At 32.5% G+C, this 19,813-nt stretch overlaps 1 protein-coding gene across 1 annotated transcript in view; it reads left to right on the top strand.

Annotated features, from left to right (window-relative positions):
• The window catches only part of ITGB8 (integrin subunit beta 8), an 80,688-nt gene extending 61,653 nt beyond the window's left edge, over window positions 1-19,035 (top strand). The window contains 8 exon segments of the mRNA XM_006181975.3: window positions 1,495-1,584; window positions 4,100-4,234; window positions 6,874-7,224; window positions 7,226-7,280; window positions 9,657-9,882; window positions 10,968-11,071; window positions 14,043-14,206; window positions 14,302-19,035. Coding sequence (XP_006182037.1) covers window positions 1,495-1,584; window positions 4,100-4,234; window positions 6,874-7,224; window positions 7,226-7,280; window positions 9,657-9,882; window positions 10,968-11,071; window positions 14,043-14,206; window positions 14,302-14,424 — 1,248 coding nt within the window. The 3' untranslated portion in view covers window positions 14,425-19,035.
• Window positions 19,036-19,813: the final 778 nt, after the last annotated feature.

Here is a 19,813-nt window from a genome sequence, read left to right as displayed (position 1 = left end):
ATATATATATATTTTCAGATTCTTTTCCGTTATAGCTTATTATAAGAAATTGAATATACTTTCCTGTGCTATACAGTAGGTCCATATTGTTTATATATTTTATATATAGTAGTTTATCTACTATACGTAGACAGCAGATACCTATTATCTGTTATATATTTTATAAAGTAGGTATCTGTTATCTGTTAATCCTAAACTCCTAATTTATCCATCACCCACTTTCCCCTTTGGTAACCATAGTTTGTTTTCTATGTCCATAAGTTTATTTCAGTTTTATAAATAAAATTTGTATTTTTTTTTTTAGATTTCACATATAAATGATATCATGTAGTATTTGTCTTTCTCTGTCTGGCTTACTTCACTTAATATGATAATCTCTAAGTATATCCATGTTGCTGCAAATGGCATTATTTCATTCTTTTTTATGGCTGATGTACATTGGTTTTTGAAATTGTCATTTATATGCCTGTAAGATCTTTAAGGATGGAAACTATGTGGCCTAGTAATTTAGCATTTCCAAAGGGGTATATAATAAGTACTCAATAAAGGTTATATGAATGGATTTTAAAAATCTTTAAGTGATACATTTTCCCTATTACCTGAGATACCAAACTGTTAGTATCTAAGTAGTGGCTTAGCGGCATACAGCTGGAACTTAATGACACTTGTGAATGGTAAAAATGAGTATATAAATCGATTTCAAGACTTTTCATAATCTGATTCCATATAACTGTGCATCTTCATTCTAGTAAGACTGGTTTCTTTTCTGCTCTTACTTCATCCACAACTTAAGCAAATCTTCAAGCATTTGCTGATTCTCATTTTCTCACTAGTAATACCTAGAGTCTACTCCATTATTATTATGTACCATCCATCAAGAACACCAGCTCTATGAAGCTTCTATTTGTGACTATGATTTTTTTCTCCTGTCTTGGAAAACATGTCCTAAAAGTCATTCCATATAAAAGTAGTCCTGCAAAATACTTATACATATATATATGAGAAATATGATGCATATATATCATGAGAAAAGAGTTTGTAATTAATTAAATGTTAGGAAATGCTGTATTTAATAATTCTAAATTATTTCTGAATTATAGGGATGTGTATTTTGAGTCTCTATGTGGAAGAAACCACATGCAGAACTTATCAAAATTATTTTCCCTGAGAACCCTTTTCATTTTAAAATCTCTTGGGACTATGTTCCATGGAAGATACTTTGGGAAATGCTGGTCTATATTTTCATTGGGTTTTTAGGTCAGTATTAACTTGTGCATGTACACACACTCATGCACATATAATTACACATTACCATTTCAGGTATATATTTTCTGGCTGCCCTACTTAGTTGCTTATATTTTTCAGTGTCTTATATTTTTTAATTCATGTAATGATTCATCTCTATTGATAACTATAAGAATTCTTAATATTTGTTGATTGCTAAACTACTATGTGCTACTGTCATTCAGTGAATGTTACTGATATGTTTTCTAGGATCTTCTACCCCTCTTGCCTGGCACCATTGCTGGTGAAATAGAATCAAAGGCTGCAAACCTCAATAATTTGGTAGTAGAAGCCTATCAGGTATGTATCTATCGTACACACTTTTTTGAAATAAAATTTAACCCCAATTTCTGTTGTAAGGTACAAAATAGTGCCCTATCATCTTGAGAGGAGTGATGGAAAGAACATTAGATTTGGAATTAGGAACAAAAGTTTAGCCCTTGCTCTACCACTAACTCGTTATGAAAACTTGGGGAAGTCATTTCAGCTTTGCGTGCCTCAATAGTGTTTCACTGACACAGTTTACTAACTCAGGTTGAGCTAGAGGGTATCTAAATTTCCTTCCTCATCGAATGTTCAGTGACTCACCAAATCATAGCTATAGAGATACTTTGTTATCAAGAAATTTCACCATTTCTCACTGTCACAAAAAAAAAACCAACTTAGGACTTATCATTCCTTCTTACCAATGAAAATCAAACGTGCACAGTTCATTCCCATCCATAATTTGTTCACAAGGATAATCAAAATAAGAAAGGAGCTTACAGTATTAGAAGTCACCCTAGTTTTCATAGTATGAACCCATTTATTACCCCAAATAAGGAATATAAGTTGACAAACTCCTGTACATCAAACTGCACCCATGGAAAGGGTAATAGCAGCTTTTAGTTTCATGTTCTTTATTTTACTAAGATAGGTATGTGATGACTTATCTAAATTACAGTCCTGATTAACCTTAAACAATTTAAAATACTAGCAAAATCTATAAAAACTCTGGCTAATTAATCTCCTTAAGTTGGGATGCTGTTATTTTGTATGTCTGTACTTTCAAAATTCTTCTGAAATTTCATTTTGTCATTTTGTCCAACAGAAACCATTCACAATTCATTGAAAATAGAATATAAATATTTTCTTCTAACCTGTAGTTTTTTGTATTTCCTTTTTAAGACTTTTATAAAATTATATACAAATTTAGTACATGGTGCATGTCATTGCATTTTATTTTTTATCCTTTACATTAGCACTGCCATTAGAATTAAAACTATATAAAAATCAAGACTATAGTAACAGTAATTTAGCTGAAATGAAGAAATAAAAAATAAACTATAATGAATAAAAAAAGAATTATACATCATAAAAAAATAAATTCTGCCTCTGTACTGCTGGATAATAAAAGGGAAGTTTAAGATTGTGTCTGGAGCTTAATTTCTAAATCTCAAAATTGGGTAAAATTTTAGATATTTGTTTTCATATCCTGCATGAAAAGCACTGGTGTAACTAGCTGAAGGTTTTAAGAGAAGCATTAACTTCAGAAGGAGAAAAAGAACACTCATTATATTAGGCATTTCCTTCTGATCGGTTAAACCATCACCATATCAACACCATTTGTATGCCATTAGAAGTTTCTATTTTTTTGTTGAAATTATTAAAGTTGTTATAATGTATGAATTCTTTGGTAGATAAAAAATGAAACTGATATAGTCTTACCTAATTCAAATAAAATTTAATTATTTGAGGAATTATCTCATTCTAAAGATTTACTACCATAATTCCATGATCAATTATTTATCAGTAAGCACACATCTCTTTACTGATTATACAGTTGAAGAGGAAAAATTAGTCAAGTAAATAATTAGAAGCCATGGGAATTTTTTTCTTCATACCCTGCTATTCATTCCCTTTCTTTAGGTATATACTTCACCTTTCCCCTTTCCTTTTGTTTACAAGTATAAGTTAAAGATTTCTGCATGTGGTAGACTCTTAGTTTTATGTGATGAAATATACACAGATCTACAGAATATATTTAATGTAGCTAGAACTTTTGAAACTCAGAGATTGGAAGAAATTAGTGAATGCTTGATATATAACAGGCATTACATTGATGTTTTTTCAATGATTGTATAAATGAGTGAATGATTTTCTGCCCAGTAAGGGGCCCTACTTCAGTATTAAGGATTTGGAACAAATTTAATTGACAGAAGCAAGACCCAGGCACTTGGCAAAAAAACTAGGCCATTTGTGGAGAATTTATAGGGCTATCTCTGACAGGTATTCATTATACCTGCAGTATAGAAATGGCAACACAAAAATTGACCTTTCAATTCTGTATCAATAAGGTATTTTAGCTTTCATGATAGTCCAAAGTGGTTTGAAACTGAAATGTTACTTTAACATCTGTAAATGTCAGAAGCAAGTTCCAGATTTAAACTATCAATATTTATTCTCCATGATGATATATGTATTCTCAATGTTTTAGTTAAATTTTATCATAAAATATAAATATTATTGGATTAAAAATGATTAGTTTTGTAACAAGCTGAGTGAGAAATATCACTGTGATCAAAATGCAGCCAAGGAAATATGTGGAAAATAGAGCAATTTAAATGCAGATAATCTAATCCTTCAATATTTTTATATATTTCAAATGTAATTGGGTCATGATGTGGTAACATTGTTTTTATTCATCCTTTTATTAGAGAGACAGACTCCTTGATTTAGTTAAAAATAAAATCCAGGCTGATATGATAAACTTGACTGTTTAGTTGCTTACATTTGAAACTGCTATAGTATACAATTAAAAATGTCGTCTCTGCAGAAACTCATTTCAGAAGTGAGAGTTCAGGTGGAAAACCAGGTAAAAGGTGTCTATTTTAACATTACTGCCATCTGTCCAGATGGGACCAAAAAGCCAGGCACAGACGGATGTGGAAATGTGACAAGCAATGATGAAGTACGTGAGTGTACATTTTTCCCATTTAAAGTAAACTAAGTTGTTTGGCATGTTTTCTCACAGAAAAAAACTCAAACCGTTCTGAAAAACTTTACTTACTACTGACCGCAAGAATCTGATTTACACTTCAAAGTAACTTTTATTGTCTATTCCTAAAGTTCCTACTTGTAACTCCATTGACTGTTCTCTCAAATTCTGTAGTTAAAATAAGTATCATATTAAATATTTAATGATGATAACTTTACACTTAGGGTGTCACAGCCAGTATAGGAAAGCACATCTCCTCAAATAAGTGTCTATATGTATGAGGATGATAATAATTTTTTGTTTTAAATCTGAAAATTCTCAGAGTAACTGTTAAGTTGAAGGGAATAAGCTACAGAAAAGAATGGGAGTGATGGAATTGTTGAAAAAGGCTAAGAATTACAATATCTTTCACTTTGTGATTGTCCCAATATACTTGTATTGTCCCAATATAATGATATAGGAGGAAGTAGGGAAATCTGTTAAGAACAATAAAGATGTGTTATCATTTAAATAAAAATGGATGAAATGTGGAAAAGGGAGACCCAGATTACAGCAGCATCAGGAAATAGGACCAGGGGAGATAGAGTTTCTCCCAAGATTGGCGCAATAGAGAGTAAACACACAGAAATATGCTTTTAAAGGAAATTCTTATAAGATGAAATGATTTTCAGTGAGTCATTTATCTCTTGAGGCATCAGTTGCCTCATTTTTAAATGAATAGCTTTAACTAGAAAATTTCTAATCCCTCTTCCATCCATCTCCAAGGTTCTACTGATGCTATTAATTATTTTACTATCATGCTATAGAAAAACAAGAAAGAACTATTGAAAGAGGTGAGAAATCCTAAGATTCTAAGACTGACTAAGGAGAATCTTCCTTTCTCTTTAGTTAGAGTATAGTTTTCTCTCATGGGAAGTTCAGAATCTGTAGGTAGTATAGTCGCTCTAACAAGCTGTATATTTGAAATTAATTAGTTTCTAATTCTGTAGGCTCCTGCATAGTCATAGTCACTCCTTGAATTTTGTTCAAAAGACGTTATATATGAGTTTACAAAATAAATATTTGATTTCCATTGAATATAGAGAAAACTTTGTGCAAGCAAAACATAGTGCTATGTTACTTTCTGAGAAAGGGTTACCCTCTTGGAAGTAATTCTTTCTTTCAAAATCAGTTTTGGCAGAATGATTTTCTTATTTCTTAACTTTTCTTTTTCCTTTCCTTTTTCTACATACCTTTTTCCTCTCACTTTCAACCAAGTAGTATAAACAGTATGACTTTCAGAAAGAGTCATATGACCTCTTAATTACATAAACTCCAAGTCTTGCTCTATTATTAATATTGGCAATGACCACATTATCCTACATATTTGTTAATCTTTAACATTAAAAAAAAATTTCAAGTCTCACACTAAGTGTACTGCTTTTAATATTATGAGATTAATTCTAATTCTGAATGGATATATATATAAGCCTAAATTTAGATCTTTCATATCACTATGTGTGTGTGTCTGTGTGTGTGTGTGTATTTGTGCTAGGCTTTTTGGTTGGGGTGGATATCTATATATACCTATATATCTATATCTATCATAGGTACATATAGATATATATATAGATATATACAGAGAGAGGTCTCACTATATATCTTTTCATATATACGTAATATATATATTCATATATATATATATATATATATATATCCATACCTCCTATTTAATTTATGTCCATACCAACCAAAAAGTCTAGCACAAAATATTTTTAATTGTAATACACTGCAGTCTAACATGAAAAAATATAATCTTATTTGCCAAAGTACCTGAAGATCATAAGGTAGTTAACAAATATAAATAGCACATTAAGCCAATTGTGTTGTACAGAAAGAAAAAATAGAGAAAACAGAAAAATTTGGCAGGAGAAAAAAATTTTGTAGTTTCATGAGGGAAACCAATTTCTGCTAGGCCAGATCCTCAGTTGTGGATAACACCTTCCACTGAGACAAATGTATGACTTTGTATTAAGATCTAAAAGTAGGAGTCCTAAATCTTTTTCCCTTGAGTAACATCAGGGAAAGCCCATGTTTTCCTCCACTAACATGTATAAACTAAAATTTAACTCTGATACTTTGCCTGAGCCCCTAAAAAACAGAAATAAAAGAAAAATTGTTCATTTGAACAACTTTTTATCTCAGGGCTTTAAAGCAGTAGAGCCCATGACTTTATCTGATCTATCTATAGTGCCAAATATTTTCAGTAGCTCCATATTGTAAGGACTCAGTCCAGAAAAATGATCTGTTATCTCTCAGATTTGCTAAGAAATCAATTGAGGACATAAAATTAATGATCAGAAGTAGAGTAGACATTTCAAATAGGCTTGAACCCATGTCTATTTATTGGTACAATATAGGCAAGTCACAGTCTTGCCTCCAGTTCACTAATTAATAAATAAATGAAATTAAAAAGGGATGTTATGTCTATGTATGACAGTGCATGTAGAATCAGTAAATACTAATTTCTAAAATATGTATATTATTAATTCAAAGTATCATTAACAGATATAATATTGGTAATAAAAATAATCAAGACACAAACATATTTTCTCCCCCCCACCCAAATTTAGGTTCTTTTCAATGTAACAGTTACAATGGAAAAATGCAATGTCACAGGAGGAAAAAGCTATGCAATAATCAAACCTATTGGTTTCAATGAAACCACTAAACTTCATATACACAGAAACTGCAGCTGCCAGTGTGATGACAGCAGAGGACCTAAAAGAAAGTGTGTAGAAGAAACTTTTCTAGATGGCAAGTGTTTCCAATGTGATGAGAATAACTGTCATTTTGATGAAGATCAACTTCCTTCTGAAAGTTGCAAGTCACACAAGGATCAACCTGTTTGCAGTGGAAGAGGAGTTTGTATTTGTGGGAAATGTTTATGTCACAAAATTAAGCTTGGAAAAGTATATGGAAAACTACTGTGAAAAGGATGACTTTTCTTGTCCATATCACCATGGAAATCTGTGTGCTGGTGAGTATAAATACGTACATACAGTTATTTATATAGTTACATACTGAACTAGCATATATGTTAAAATATATTTAAATAACATCTTTATAATTACCAACCCTCAATCTAAATTTAATATTTAAACTTTCAAAGTCTGTGAAATTAGGGCATAGCCACAGATTTGTAGCACATGATTCTGATACTTACATTTTAAATTATTTTGTACAGGACATACTTAAAAATTAAAACCAAAAACTGTTATTTTTCAAGTATGCCTTGACCTTGTAAAGACATACACCAGAAAAGGAAATTACTGATAACGTCTGACAGATTTTCTATTATCTGGGTATTCTTCTAGAAGGATGAGTCATTCTAATAAGTGGTCACTCCCTCCATCTTGCTCAGGGGATAGTGAGTGATAAAAATTTACTTTTCATTCATTGTAAAATTCTTAATGCATTATTAGAGACAGCACTGTAAATCTGTAGTAGTTTAAACTCCTGCAGTTTATTTTTGAAACAGCACCAGCAACAGCATTTTCAAAGGACAGTATTCTTCAAGAAAATACTGGTTTCATAAGAAATTTAGATTAGTCCTCGAGGCCACACACAGACTAAATTTAAAAATGAAATAATTTAAAATAAAAATATCAAAAGCACTTGTTGGCTAATTCAGTTTACTGCCACCTAGAGGGTATATTCTAGAAAATAGATGCAACATTTGAAAATTAGTACAAAAAATGTTCAATGAATTAATTTTTCTGTCAGTACGCTAAATCCACTTATTGTTAAAACATCTTTTTAATGTTTGTGTTTTGGTAAACAAATATTAATTAAATCACTGATGAAATGCAGTATTTCATTGTCATAAGTATATGGAAAGTTTGTACAAGCCTATAAAAAATAAATTTTTACACTTGTGTAAATTAAAATTTTGGCCTACACCACAAATATGTGGTGGCAAATTTCCTTTTTATTATATTAAATAGACATAATATTTTATATTCCAAATGTTTATTCAGCTGTACCTGGTATCCTGGATAGAATGGATTATAGATGATTTTAGAACAAACCTTCAAATGTCATCTAATTATTAGTATTAATCCTGTTTGGGACAGGGAAGAGAAAGAATTCTGAGATTATCATTTCCTACAGCTATCAAAGAAGTTTCAAATACATTGAGATTCTCAGTCTGTTTATAGTAAAATATCAAAAATCAATGTACTGCTCTTTCTATGTGACTATGATACTACTGACTCACAGGGAGTTGAGAATCTGATTTGAATTATTTGTATATAGGATGTAAGTGCAAACTGTTGGCTGACAACCATTTTCTTCGCTAGTCTCCTTTGAGAATAAAAACACATGTTCACAGGTCTGCTGGCTAGGATTAGGTGTACAGCCCATATATGGGGAACCAAGTCTGGCAAGCATTTGTTTCATCTGGAGTTCATTAGTTTTACACTTAGCAAACTGAGCTGATCCAACAGTAGATGCCATGGAACAGTTACCCTTTGAGGTGCGCCACAATAAAGAGAAAGAGGGAGGAAACCTGGAAGCGAAGAAGGAAGAGAAGAAAAGTCTGTGGCCAAATAAACTTGAAAAACATTATATAACCCTGTAAAATGTATCCTCTGTTGAATATTTCTAGTTCACATTAGCATATTAAATTTTCCATACTTCCTGCAGGATAAAATCCATTTAACTACAGATAACCACTATTCTTCCTCAACTCCAACATGCATACACTTACCACTTTGCTTTCTCTTTTGTTTTCTCTCATTTACCACCTAATAATAGCTCACAGCATACTTGAATACATGCTTTTAATACTAACCTGCTAAACAATGACCCAAAAATGTGAAAGGATTACTCCAACTTCCACAAAGACCTTATCTTTAAACATCGCACTAGCAGAACTGAAACACTAGAAAGATATGCCCCATGGACTTCAAAGTTATCCCAGGCCTGCAGCAATAACGAGCGACTAAGAGTAAATTATGGAAGCTATTCATCAAACACTCCTGTTTTTCAAATTTCAAATCAGACCATCAACATTACTTCAGCTTCTGTAGCTTCTTTATATTTGTTTGTTTTTAATGTAAAACTGAGTGTATAGTGACCTTCAAGTAGTTGGCAGTAGCTGCAGCAGGGCAGAATTCACAATTGTCAGCACAACAGATTAATATCAGGAGATTATCTACAATAGAACAGCTTTGAAAATAGACACTCCTAACTCCTGGCATTGTTTATGTCAGACAAATGGAAAATGATGCTGTTTCCATTCACTTGACTGTCAGTATGTTTCCATGGAGATGGAAGGGGAATTCATGTTTGGAAATGCTTCACAAAGTCAGTGACCTCAATAACTTAGGTCTTGGAGTGTCTTTGTTTGCAGGGCATGGAGATTGTGAAGCAGGTAAATGCCAGTGCTTCAGGGGCTGGGAAGGGGATCGGTGCCAGTGTCCATCAGCATCCGCCCAGTACTGTGTCAATCCAAAGGGCCAAGTGTGTAGTGGAAGAGGCACATGTGTATGTGGCAGATGTGAGTGCACCGACCCCAGAAGTATTGGCCGCTTCTGTGAACACTGTCCCACATGTCACACAGCCTGCAATGAAAACTGGTATGTGTTTTCTGATTCCAAACATATAATAACCATTATAACCTTAGCTTTTTTGAAATAGGTTTTTTTTTAAAGAGTAACATTCAGCATTTATAAATAAGTTTATTGGGTTTTTCCCCCAGCTTTAATGAGATATACTTGACATATAACCTCCTGTAAGTTTATGATATACAATGTGATGGTTTAGGTGCTGCCTGCTGCTCAGCTTACTATTTATTAGCTGTTTGATCTAGGGCAAATTTTTTAAATTCTCTGTGCCTCAGTTTCATGATATTGAATGTAAGGATAATAATAATAATAATACCTTGCTATAATTCTGTAAAGTAATTAAATTAGATGTTCATGCAAAAAAAAAAAACCCTAAACCTTTATATTTGGTGTATAGTAATCATAGGATAAACGTCAACTGTTGTTATTTTTTTTTTTATTCTTTTAAAGATAAAAAGTGGTGGCTATGAACCATTCTAGAAAGAAGTGATGGATATAAGTGAGGATGGCATTATTGTTTTATGCTAAGAATTAATTTTCCAATAATAATTTAAGTCCTGCTCAAAGACCACTACTCTAAATATCACTTTGCCTTCCAATTTATTTTATTCAAATTTTTAAGACATTCACTTTCTCAGATTGGTAGCTCAAGTAAAATTTTAAAAATTATGCATAGTTGGTTATGTAACTCACTTGGAACAACAATGGAGGTATTTTGAATGAACCCAGTCAAAATTTGAACTTTATATTCATCGCTAAATTTTTCTACTAGTATCACAATATTTATCTTCTAAAACATCTGTGCTAGTTATTTTTGAAGTCAGAATATCATTCATTTCCTACAGATATCCTTCTCAATACAGAAAAATCATTATTTTGATTTTATACATTATTAAAATAATTTAGTTAGAATGCAACTTTGCCATGGTATTAAATTCAGCAAGATTACAAATAAATGTCATAGCTTTCCTTCCCAGTTTTAAAAGTCTGCCTTCCTAAAGTAATACCCCATTTTGTTATTTTATTTCTTGTAAAAAATATTACAGGCTACAATCTTTTTAAAAATTAAATGTTTTCACTTCTGTTTGCCCTTACAGGAATTGTGTGCAATGCCTTCACCCTCACAATCTGTCTCAAGCTATGTTTGATCGGTGTAAAACCTCATGTGCTCTCAAGGAACATTATGTGGACCAAACACCAGGTAAACAAAAGTTTAATAACCAAAGCACTGAAGAGTATCTGTAGAGAATCATGTTCCTCAAGAGGGCCCATAATCAACTATCCTAAAGAAAAACTCACTGCTTAAATGTTTTCAATCTCTCAGAAATGGCACTCTATAAAACCACCTGAGTATATTTGCCATCGTTTGGCAAAATTGCCAGCTCTCCCATCTCAACTTCCCAGCTAAATTCCCAAGCTGTGTACCTCCATGAAAGTATCCTAACAGATTTTCTAGAGAGGCCTCAGTGAGTCAAGAATAGTTTTCTATGTAGAGTCCATTTCACCGTTAGAGACATAGATCCATAGAGACAAGGTCTATGGAGCCATAATTATCCTTTATAACCCAAATTTGCTTCCAGTTATACCTTCCTCATGTCAAACCAATATTTACTTTCATGTTTCAGGTCAAGCCAAAAAATTCTAAGTAGCAATGATCTGCTTCTGCAAAGTACTTCAGTTCAAAAGGGCCATTCCTTCCTGGTACTTTTCATTCTGATAATAAATATAATTTAGGGGTGAATGATTATAAAGGTGGCACAATGGAAAGGGTATGGAACTTGCAGTTTGAGAACCTTGGCTTAAAACATTCACTTGACCCTAGTAGCTAAGAAATATCAGCCCTCTTACAAAATTTCCCTGAGCCTCAGTTTCCTTATCTGTAAAATGAAGATAATAATACTGGCATCAAGAGTTGTATGAGATTAAATAAGCCAGTGAACATGAAAATAATTTTAAATTAAAAGATGATACATGAGTGGGAGAAACATGTGAAAGCTGTGTTCAAAGACAAAAGTTCTTCAGAACCCCAAAATCAGCACCCTGTTTTGTTCAGGTAGAAGGTATTACATATGCATTAGAAATAAAGCTTGAAATTGTGTCTTGACTGAGAACATACTGCTACTATTATTTCTAATCTCCCCTCCAACCCATAAGAATAATTCCAGGTTGTAGAGAGATTGCACAGAAAAATAATCTTTCTCTAGAGTTTTGTTTCCCTCATCGCTTGCATCTACACTAATCTTAGCCCATAATGAATTTGGCTTTGAAAAGAGCCCATGTGCTGCCAGCTGGGGCTGCAGCAATCACACCAGAAAGCCAAGAGCCTTTTCTAATAAATAGAGCCTTTATTGTCAACATGTCATTTATTATGTTAAGTAAACAAACCTACTCGGACTGAAGTGCGGTCACAAAAAGTATTCCCTTAAAGCTCCTTAGGAAAAGCCCTTTCTTGACCTAAACTAAAAAAAGAGCCATAGCCAGGGTTAAATGTTTGGCTCTCCAAAATGACATTTAAAAATGCAAGCAGATTTGAGCCCTGAAAATGTCCTCCATCATAACTCATTTAGAAATATTTGTATTAGTAGCTAGGGGGCTTCCCTCCCACTCACAGTTGTGCAAGGAGAGGGAAACGGCATTTGTTAGCCACATCTATTATCTATCTACTTGATCACACTTAAAGGGTGTCCTTTTGGTCTTTCTGGCTAAGCTCCTACTAGGAGAGAAGCCAGTATGAGATCAAGACACGCGACCCCTTTGCTCATTAAGTAGTTCCAAGTTAATCAAGAGAAATGACAATCCGTCAGGATGAAAGGCATGCATGTTACAAACCTGGGGCACCACCTCTGAATAGAGCATCTTGGATTCTCTCCATGTGTGAGGCCTGTAACAAAGGGAGACTTGTACTTGCATGTGGTGCTTCTAGTTCAGTGAGTAGTCATCCAGTCTCCCTTCACCCTTTCTTTCAAGGAACCATACTTATTATTATGACCAAGAGAAAACTGGGCCCTAAGTCTTCCCACATGGAGAAAAGCCCTTACCCTTGTTACTGAGTTCTTGACTTATTCAGGAGTACATTTGGTCATCCCTGGGAATTCAGACACAAATCCACTCATGATTGGGTGATCATTCTTCTAAGCCTTGGCAGGGCCCCTCCAAAAGGTTCTTCTCAAGGAGACCTTAAGACATTTAGGTGAAATCCCCAAAGCCTGGAGAGTGGGTGGAAAACACATGTTTCTTTAGACCAAGGGATAATTTTGTGAGTCTGGGGCAGCTGGTGAGTTCTGTGGAATACTAGTGTATTGTGCAACCATGTTCCTCTTAGATTAGGGTAATACCTCTGGCAGCCACAGAGCCTGTAGACTTTCCAACTAGAGTTTGCCAAAGATCTAGTGCTAAAACAGAGACCTAGCATGCCCCTGCTCTTAATACAGCATTCCCTTTTTCAGATAGTATTTATTTGTTCTTGAAAAAACACACAGTGGAATTTTTAGAAGCAAAAGAGGGTAGATTTGATTAACAGACAAGTGAAAAATTAATTAACAAAAGTTGAGAAAAGAGATTTGGGTATTGTCCCAAATTGGACACGCCCATTTCCTAGAGAAGGTATGTGTAATAATAATGAAAACTTACACTGCAGTTTCAAAGGAAATATTTATCCATCTATTACAATAGTACTGGCTTTAGGTTCTGCAGATGTTTATTTTCCATTACTGATGTGCAACAAATGAAGAGTAAGCATAAGACAAATATATGCTAAGGAACGGAGCTGTTAAGTAATTTTTAAATCCTATTCTCCCTTTGTGATTAAGAGTACACACGAAAAAAAACTGTCCCTTTCTCTGTTATGGATAAAATTATATTTATTTAAGGGATTTGGACATATTCTACTAAATAACAATTAAAGAATCAAGCTGCAAAGAAATAATCTTTTTGAATACCTTAACTGTGGCTATTCTTCTGAGGAGAATTTTCTGTTGAAGATATTTTAATAATAAATATGTAATAAAAATTAGAGAGTTTACTTTTTGAATCATGGCAGTCCTCTGTTTTGAAAGTGTAGATTTGCAAATACCTCTGATTCTGTTTAGATGGTGAGCGTTGTTTACTTGCTAGAATCTCCTGAATTACTCATTCTGTTTTTTTAACCCATTTCTTTGTTTGTTTCATTACAGAATGTTTCTCTAGCCCAAGCTATCTAAGAATATTTTTCATCATCTTCATAATTACATTCTTGATTGGGTTGCTTAAAGTCCTTATCATTAGACAGGTGATACTCCAATGGAATAGTAATAAAATTAAGTCTTCAGCAGATTACAGGGTATCAGCCTCAAAAAAGGTCAGTGAATTCTAAAAAGAATTACTATCAGTTTATTATTGTTTACTTTCAATAATTAGCTTCTTAATTAATGGCAATATTTCTTCTCCATCAAGGACAAGCTGATTCTGCAAAGTGTTTGCACAAGAGCAGTAACCTACCGACGTGAGAAACCTGAAGAAATAAAAATGGATATCAGCAAATTAAATGCACATGAAACTTTCAGGTGCAACTACTAAAAAGATTTTTTAAAAAGTACTTTATAGAAAACTGGATTTTTAATAATTGCTCCTAAAAATTGTAATTTTAGAAGTCACAGGAGGAGACAAATTTTCTAGGTCATGCCAGTTGTTGGTTGTCACACGAATGAATACTGACAAGCATCCTCATCATCATGTGACTTATATTGCTGCTGAATTTTTCAGAGAAAAATGTCTTACTACTGTTTGATACTAGTGTCATTGTAGCACTTTACTGTAATATATAACTTATTTAGATCAGCATAGAATGTAGATCATCTGAAGAGCACTGATTACACTTTACAGGTACCCACCATTCCTACACTTCCCAGAGAGACAATTCTGTGAGATAGCTTTGACGTTGAGTCACTACAAGGGTATAGTAATCCTTGCACCAAACATGCAGATAGCAAAAATAATAAGGCAGTTATACTAATGCTGTCAAACACTTCAACAATTGGCAGTGAATAGACAAGAACAGTTAGATGAATAAATAGTTCGTGTTTTACTCATTCAAGAGATGAACAGATAAAACCTTAATCTTGAGGGATACTGCTTTTGAAACTGTAGTTTTATGCATGTGTTATTATGTTTTCTTCTTTTCTAAGATCGATACTAATTCGAACATTCTTTCCTCTTTGTCACTATAGTTCCATTCTCTTTCTTATAGAATAAGTTTATATATGTCACAGATGACTGGATTAATAAGTGCTAAGTTACTACTGCCATAAAAAAACTAATAATACAATGTCACTTTATTAGAATACTGGTTTAAGAAGCTGAATATTAAAAAGGAACACTGTTAAGTAACATCAAAATTGGAACAGCTTCGTTGTTTGCAGATGTGGAGTTTTATGTCTTCTTACCTGATAAACTGGGTGGATTACTTCACCATTTCATTAGTCTAATTATCAGGTTGACATTCACAAGGTATGTAGAAACTCTTCCTCAAGCAAACTGCCACACTTCTGAATGAGTTTTCTCCAATACTTACTCAAGGTAGATAGCAGCATTTTTCAAATTAAAAGCTATGTTAAGATATATTATTTTGCCCTTTGATGAAGTCTAAGGACATCCTTTCCCTGAATCATCTCAACCCCACTCATCAGAATTCTAAAAGTATACAATTGGGGAGGATAGACAATATCTTAGAAATAAGCTAATACACCTTTTTAGTCAATCTTGGAACTGAGGCTTGGAAAGTTTAAATGATTTATCAAAAACCCCCAAGTGACTAAGTGGCAGCCTTCGAAGAGAACTATTTTCTTATTGCCAGGCCAGTGTTCACTGAACAATGTCATACTACCTCTTGAATCTTTAAAATATTCAATTGGCAGGTATTTTTAAATGTGTCTTAACTACATGGGCATGAGAAAACTTCGAAGCAAAGCAGAAAAAAGTAATTCAAACAGAATTGTCCATGACTGCCTTTCAGTCTTTCTGCTAATGATCTTCTAAGAGACCGAAGCATGACCTAACTAGAGGGAAAGCCATTCACACCATACCTGTGTGAACAGTGCCCCCTCAAGTTGTACAGTGCTCGGTGCTCACCCTGAGAGCTTGATACAGAGGCTATGAGAATTTGTTTTCCCCAATGGGAACTTCTTCACAATCACCATATCCTTATAGACTTATTTAGTCTGATTTTGTTGGCTATAAGTCCAACAGTCCCATGTGCAGTGCAGAGTTTTGCCTATAGCAACAAAGGAATTTATTTAAAATGTTTTTTTATAATTAACTTCCCAGATTTGCTGTCTTCCAGCACTTGAGTTAATCGAAGTGCCAGATATTTGCATTTTGATAAAGACTAAACCCACTCTATATTCTATCCTAAAAAGGATTTTTAAAAATATATGGAGCCAACAAACAGCAGCTCCATGAGCCGTCCCCTGCAGCCAAGCAATTATGATGCTAGGCTGAAATACATTTCCTTCCCCAAATGAGAGACTGGGGGCATTGACATAATTCAGTACTGTGACTGACTTTTATAAAATACCTTTGATCACCAAGGATAATGTAAAAATTGTATTTTGCAGACTGCCTGTCACAAGTACCATCCTTTTATAAAAAAAGAAAATAAATGGATAACTGACAGCACCCTAAAAAGGAAAAAGTGGAAAACATCTATTCATTAAAATGTTGAAATTTTAAAAAATGAACATTATGATGTTTATAAACTTTCATGTGGGCTGAATTATCCAAAAGAGCACAATAAAATGAAATGCTTAAAATAAAGGGATTATATTTTGACACTCTCACTAGTTTGCACTAATTTATAATGGACCAGGGCTCTCATTATAGGAAGGGACAAACTTCCTGACAGGCAGTTCAATACTAGATGATGATTGTAGTCATGCATGTGATGTCTTGTGCTTTCTCTTTTTACTTAAAGATCTAATTCTTAAAGATATTAGAGCTTATATTTACTTGAATAATTGATATTTTCCTTGTGAGAAGAGAATTAATTTTTGACTAGTTAGAATTAATTAAAAGGTAAGGGAAAACAGGGTATTCTTAGATTAAATAATTTATGTAAATAGAGCCTATTTTCAACTAATATGACCACAGGAGCCTTTTAAGATTCATTGATATGAAACGCAAGTAATGAAACTTTAAATGGTTAACAAAGTTAAGAACTTGAACAACACTTTTGGTACAACAGCATTTCTGTGCCCTGGAGTATTATGTAATGATTTAGAAGTGTGCCATACATACACTACAATATAACTTTACACATTTTACTTCTCTGGAGATATCTTTACACTGCAGTATACATGGATTTATAAGCATTTGATATCTTTTCTGAAATTATATTAATAGTTCTGAAGTCATAAATATTCTCTGCAACACTCAAAGATTCACTAAAACTTTATGTCTTAGTGTTCAATTTAGCTTTGGTTTATAAAGATTTTAAAAATCTAAGGTTAAAATATTTCTTTGGAGGTAAATTTTTCAACACTCAAAAATTAAAATTAGTAGATGCATCAGATGCAACACTTTACTAAAGAATAAATTCCAAGTATTTTTATGTACTTAATCTCCACTGAAGATATTCTTATGTATGACAACAAGCATCCGTAAGACACTGAAATATGATTTTCACTGACTACAAAATTTTTTTCTCCATAGAATTCTATTCCTTCTGGTACTGGTATAGTAAGTTAGATGCAGGGGCTTTTCTTTCCTTTCCCTACTCCTGTTTTTTCCACTCACTTTTCCTAAGAGGATGCCCTAAAAGCCTAATTGTGAAAAATAACTGACTATAATGATATAATGAAGTTCTGTATTTCCAAACATCTCTTACTGATTTTAAAACTGATTTGAATGTATACACTGAACAAAGACATACCCATTAAAAACTAAGAATTTTTAATTTTCACAACTGTTCTAGCTCTTTCAGTTTTAAGGGATTTGAGATCTATATATTTTGATAAATGTATCAAGTGAAATATAGACACTTGGGAGTTCAATCATGTGCATATTGTATTCTGTTTCATTTACTCTTAACATTTAACTTACAACTGTCCTTATTTATATTGACCTTAAAAACTCCATTTCATGTGATGCAAACTGAGATATATTTTCAAAGAAATATAAAACCAGCATTCTTTCAGATTGTTTCCTTTTCTCTTATAATTTCTCAATGACAAATTTATTATGGGCAGCTAATTATACATGTTCCTATTCATTGATTCTAAGACATCCACTTTTTTAATTTAACATTTCTGAAATTGTCATCTATCTTGCAATTGTTGGCATCTGAGATGCCATGTTCGTAGTTGTGCTTAAATAAATATTACACTAATGTATCTTGCACTAAATGTTCATGGGTATAGGGACATTTCATTTCTCATAAATATTTGAGAACCCACTTATGATATAACATGTGAAGTCAGTTTTCAGTACACCTGGAAAACACACAACTCAACATGGAGCCTTACTATCTGATTAAGAGCTCAGAGCTTGCAGACCTTTAGGTTATAAAAGCGCTTCCAGCCTCCTATTTATACTTTATGCTAGTGGGAACAATTTCAGCAAATCCTAACTTAATTGACAATGAGTAAATTTCTTCCAGTTCTATTAACAAATTTTTATTCTTTGTATTCCTTTCTAAAGCATACTTTCATATGATCATCTCACTTTTCAACAGAATTAACTGGAAAAATATTACATAAAACCATCATAATTAGATTTAGATTTTGCAGCATCTTGTATGTCTTATGTTAATGACAAGAGAAAAATATGATACAACCAATCAGTGCTGCAGGAAAACTTTCCCTTCACGTCCTCCTACATTTTTATTATTCTTTATCATTTGTTCCTTTGTTTTTTTCTTTGGCTCAGATAAAATCACCTTCAAGTCTATGTAATGACTGTCATAAAACTGCATAGTTAAATTATTTTACTTATACGAAACAATTGTTCAACTATCTGGGCAGCTGTTGATGAAATACCTGAGAGTAATAACACTACTCTTTTATCTACCTGGATTACTTTCCTGCATAGAATTTATCTTGTTAAGCTAACTCTATTAATCAGGTTTCTAATCTCCATAACCTACTTCAGTTAAAATCATCTAACCCAACAATTCAAAAAAAAAAAAAAAAAAAAGACTGCAGTCATCAAGGATGTAAAATGTGTGATCTGTGTAAGGAACACTTATACTCTACCACAGATAAATGTGATTTTAATAAGAATTCCACATAATGACAAGTCTGGCACATAGACTTTATTAAGAATATTGAATATAAAATATTTTAATTCTAAATTATAAGAAAATTAATTTGCACATATTAATGTAGAAATTCATTTTGTGTATATTTAACTTTAAAACTATTCTACATTTATGAGCTACTTCACTAAAGTTTTTTAAACCTCTGCAAGAAAATTAGAAATGTTTTTAAATTATCAGTAATACAACCTGTGTGTTTCGTTTAACAAGTCCTGCCTTTGTAAAAAACGAATTTTAATATAGAGTGTATTTTTAAGTTAAAATATTTGAATATAAAATACTTCTAAGAAAGAAACAAATTCTCATTAAATAAGTTTATTATTATTTCTGACTTTGAATTATACATAAATTTAAATTGCCTTAAATGACACAGAAGATTGGGGAATATGGTAATTTCACATAATATACTATGAAACTGTTCATATAATTCTGATTGACTACTAACATTGGTTTATGTATTTATTAAACAGCTGACACTGTAGTTTGTTGTGAGATGTTTATTTTTCTAACAGAGCTTATAACAGTTATGACAAGACATTTAATTAATACATCATTCTGTTTAAAAGTAGGTTTTAACTAGTATGAAATATTTGGTTTAAAATAAAAAATATGAAGATCTCAGAATGTACAGAATGCTTCTTTATTTATCATTGTGTG

The sequence above is a fragment of the Camelus ferus genome, chromosome 7 (assembly GCF_009834535.1).
Source record: "Camelus ferus isolate YT-003-E chromosome 7, BCGSAC_Cfer_1.0, whole genome shotgun sequence".
NCBI lineage: Eukaryota > Metazoa > Chordata > Mammalia > Artiodactyla > Camelidae > Camelus > Camelus ferus.
This window is presented reverse-complemented; position numbering and strand designations above follow the sequence as displayed.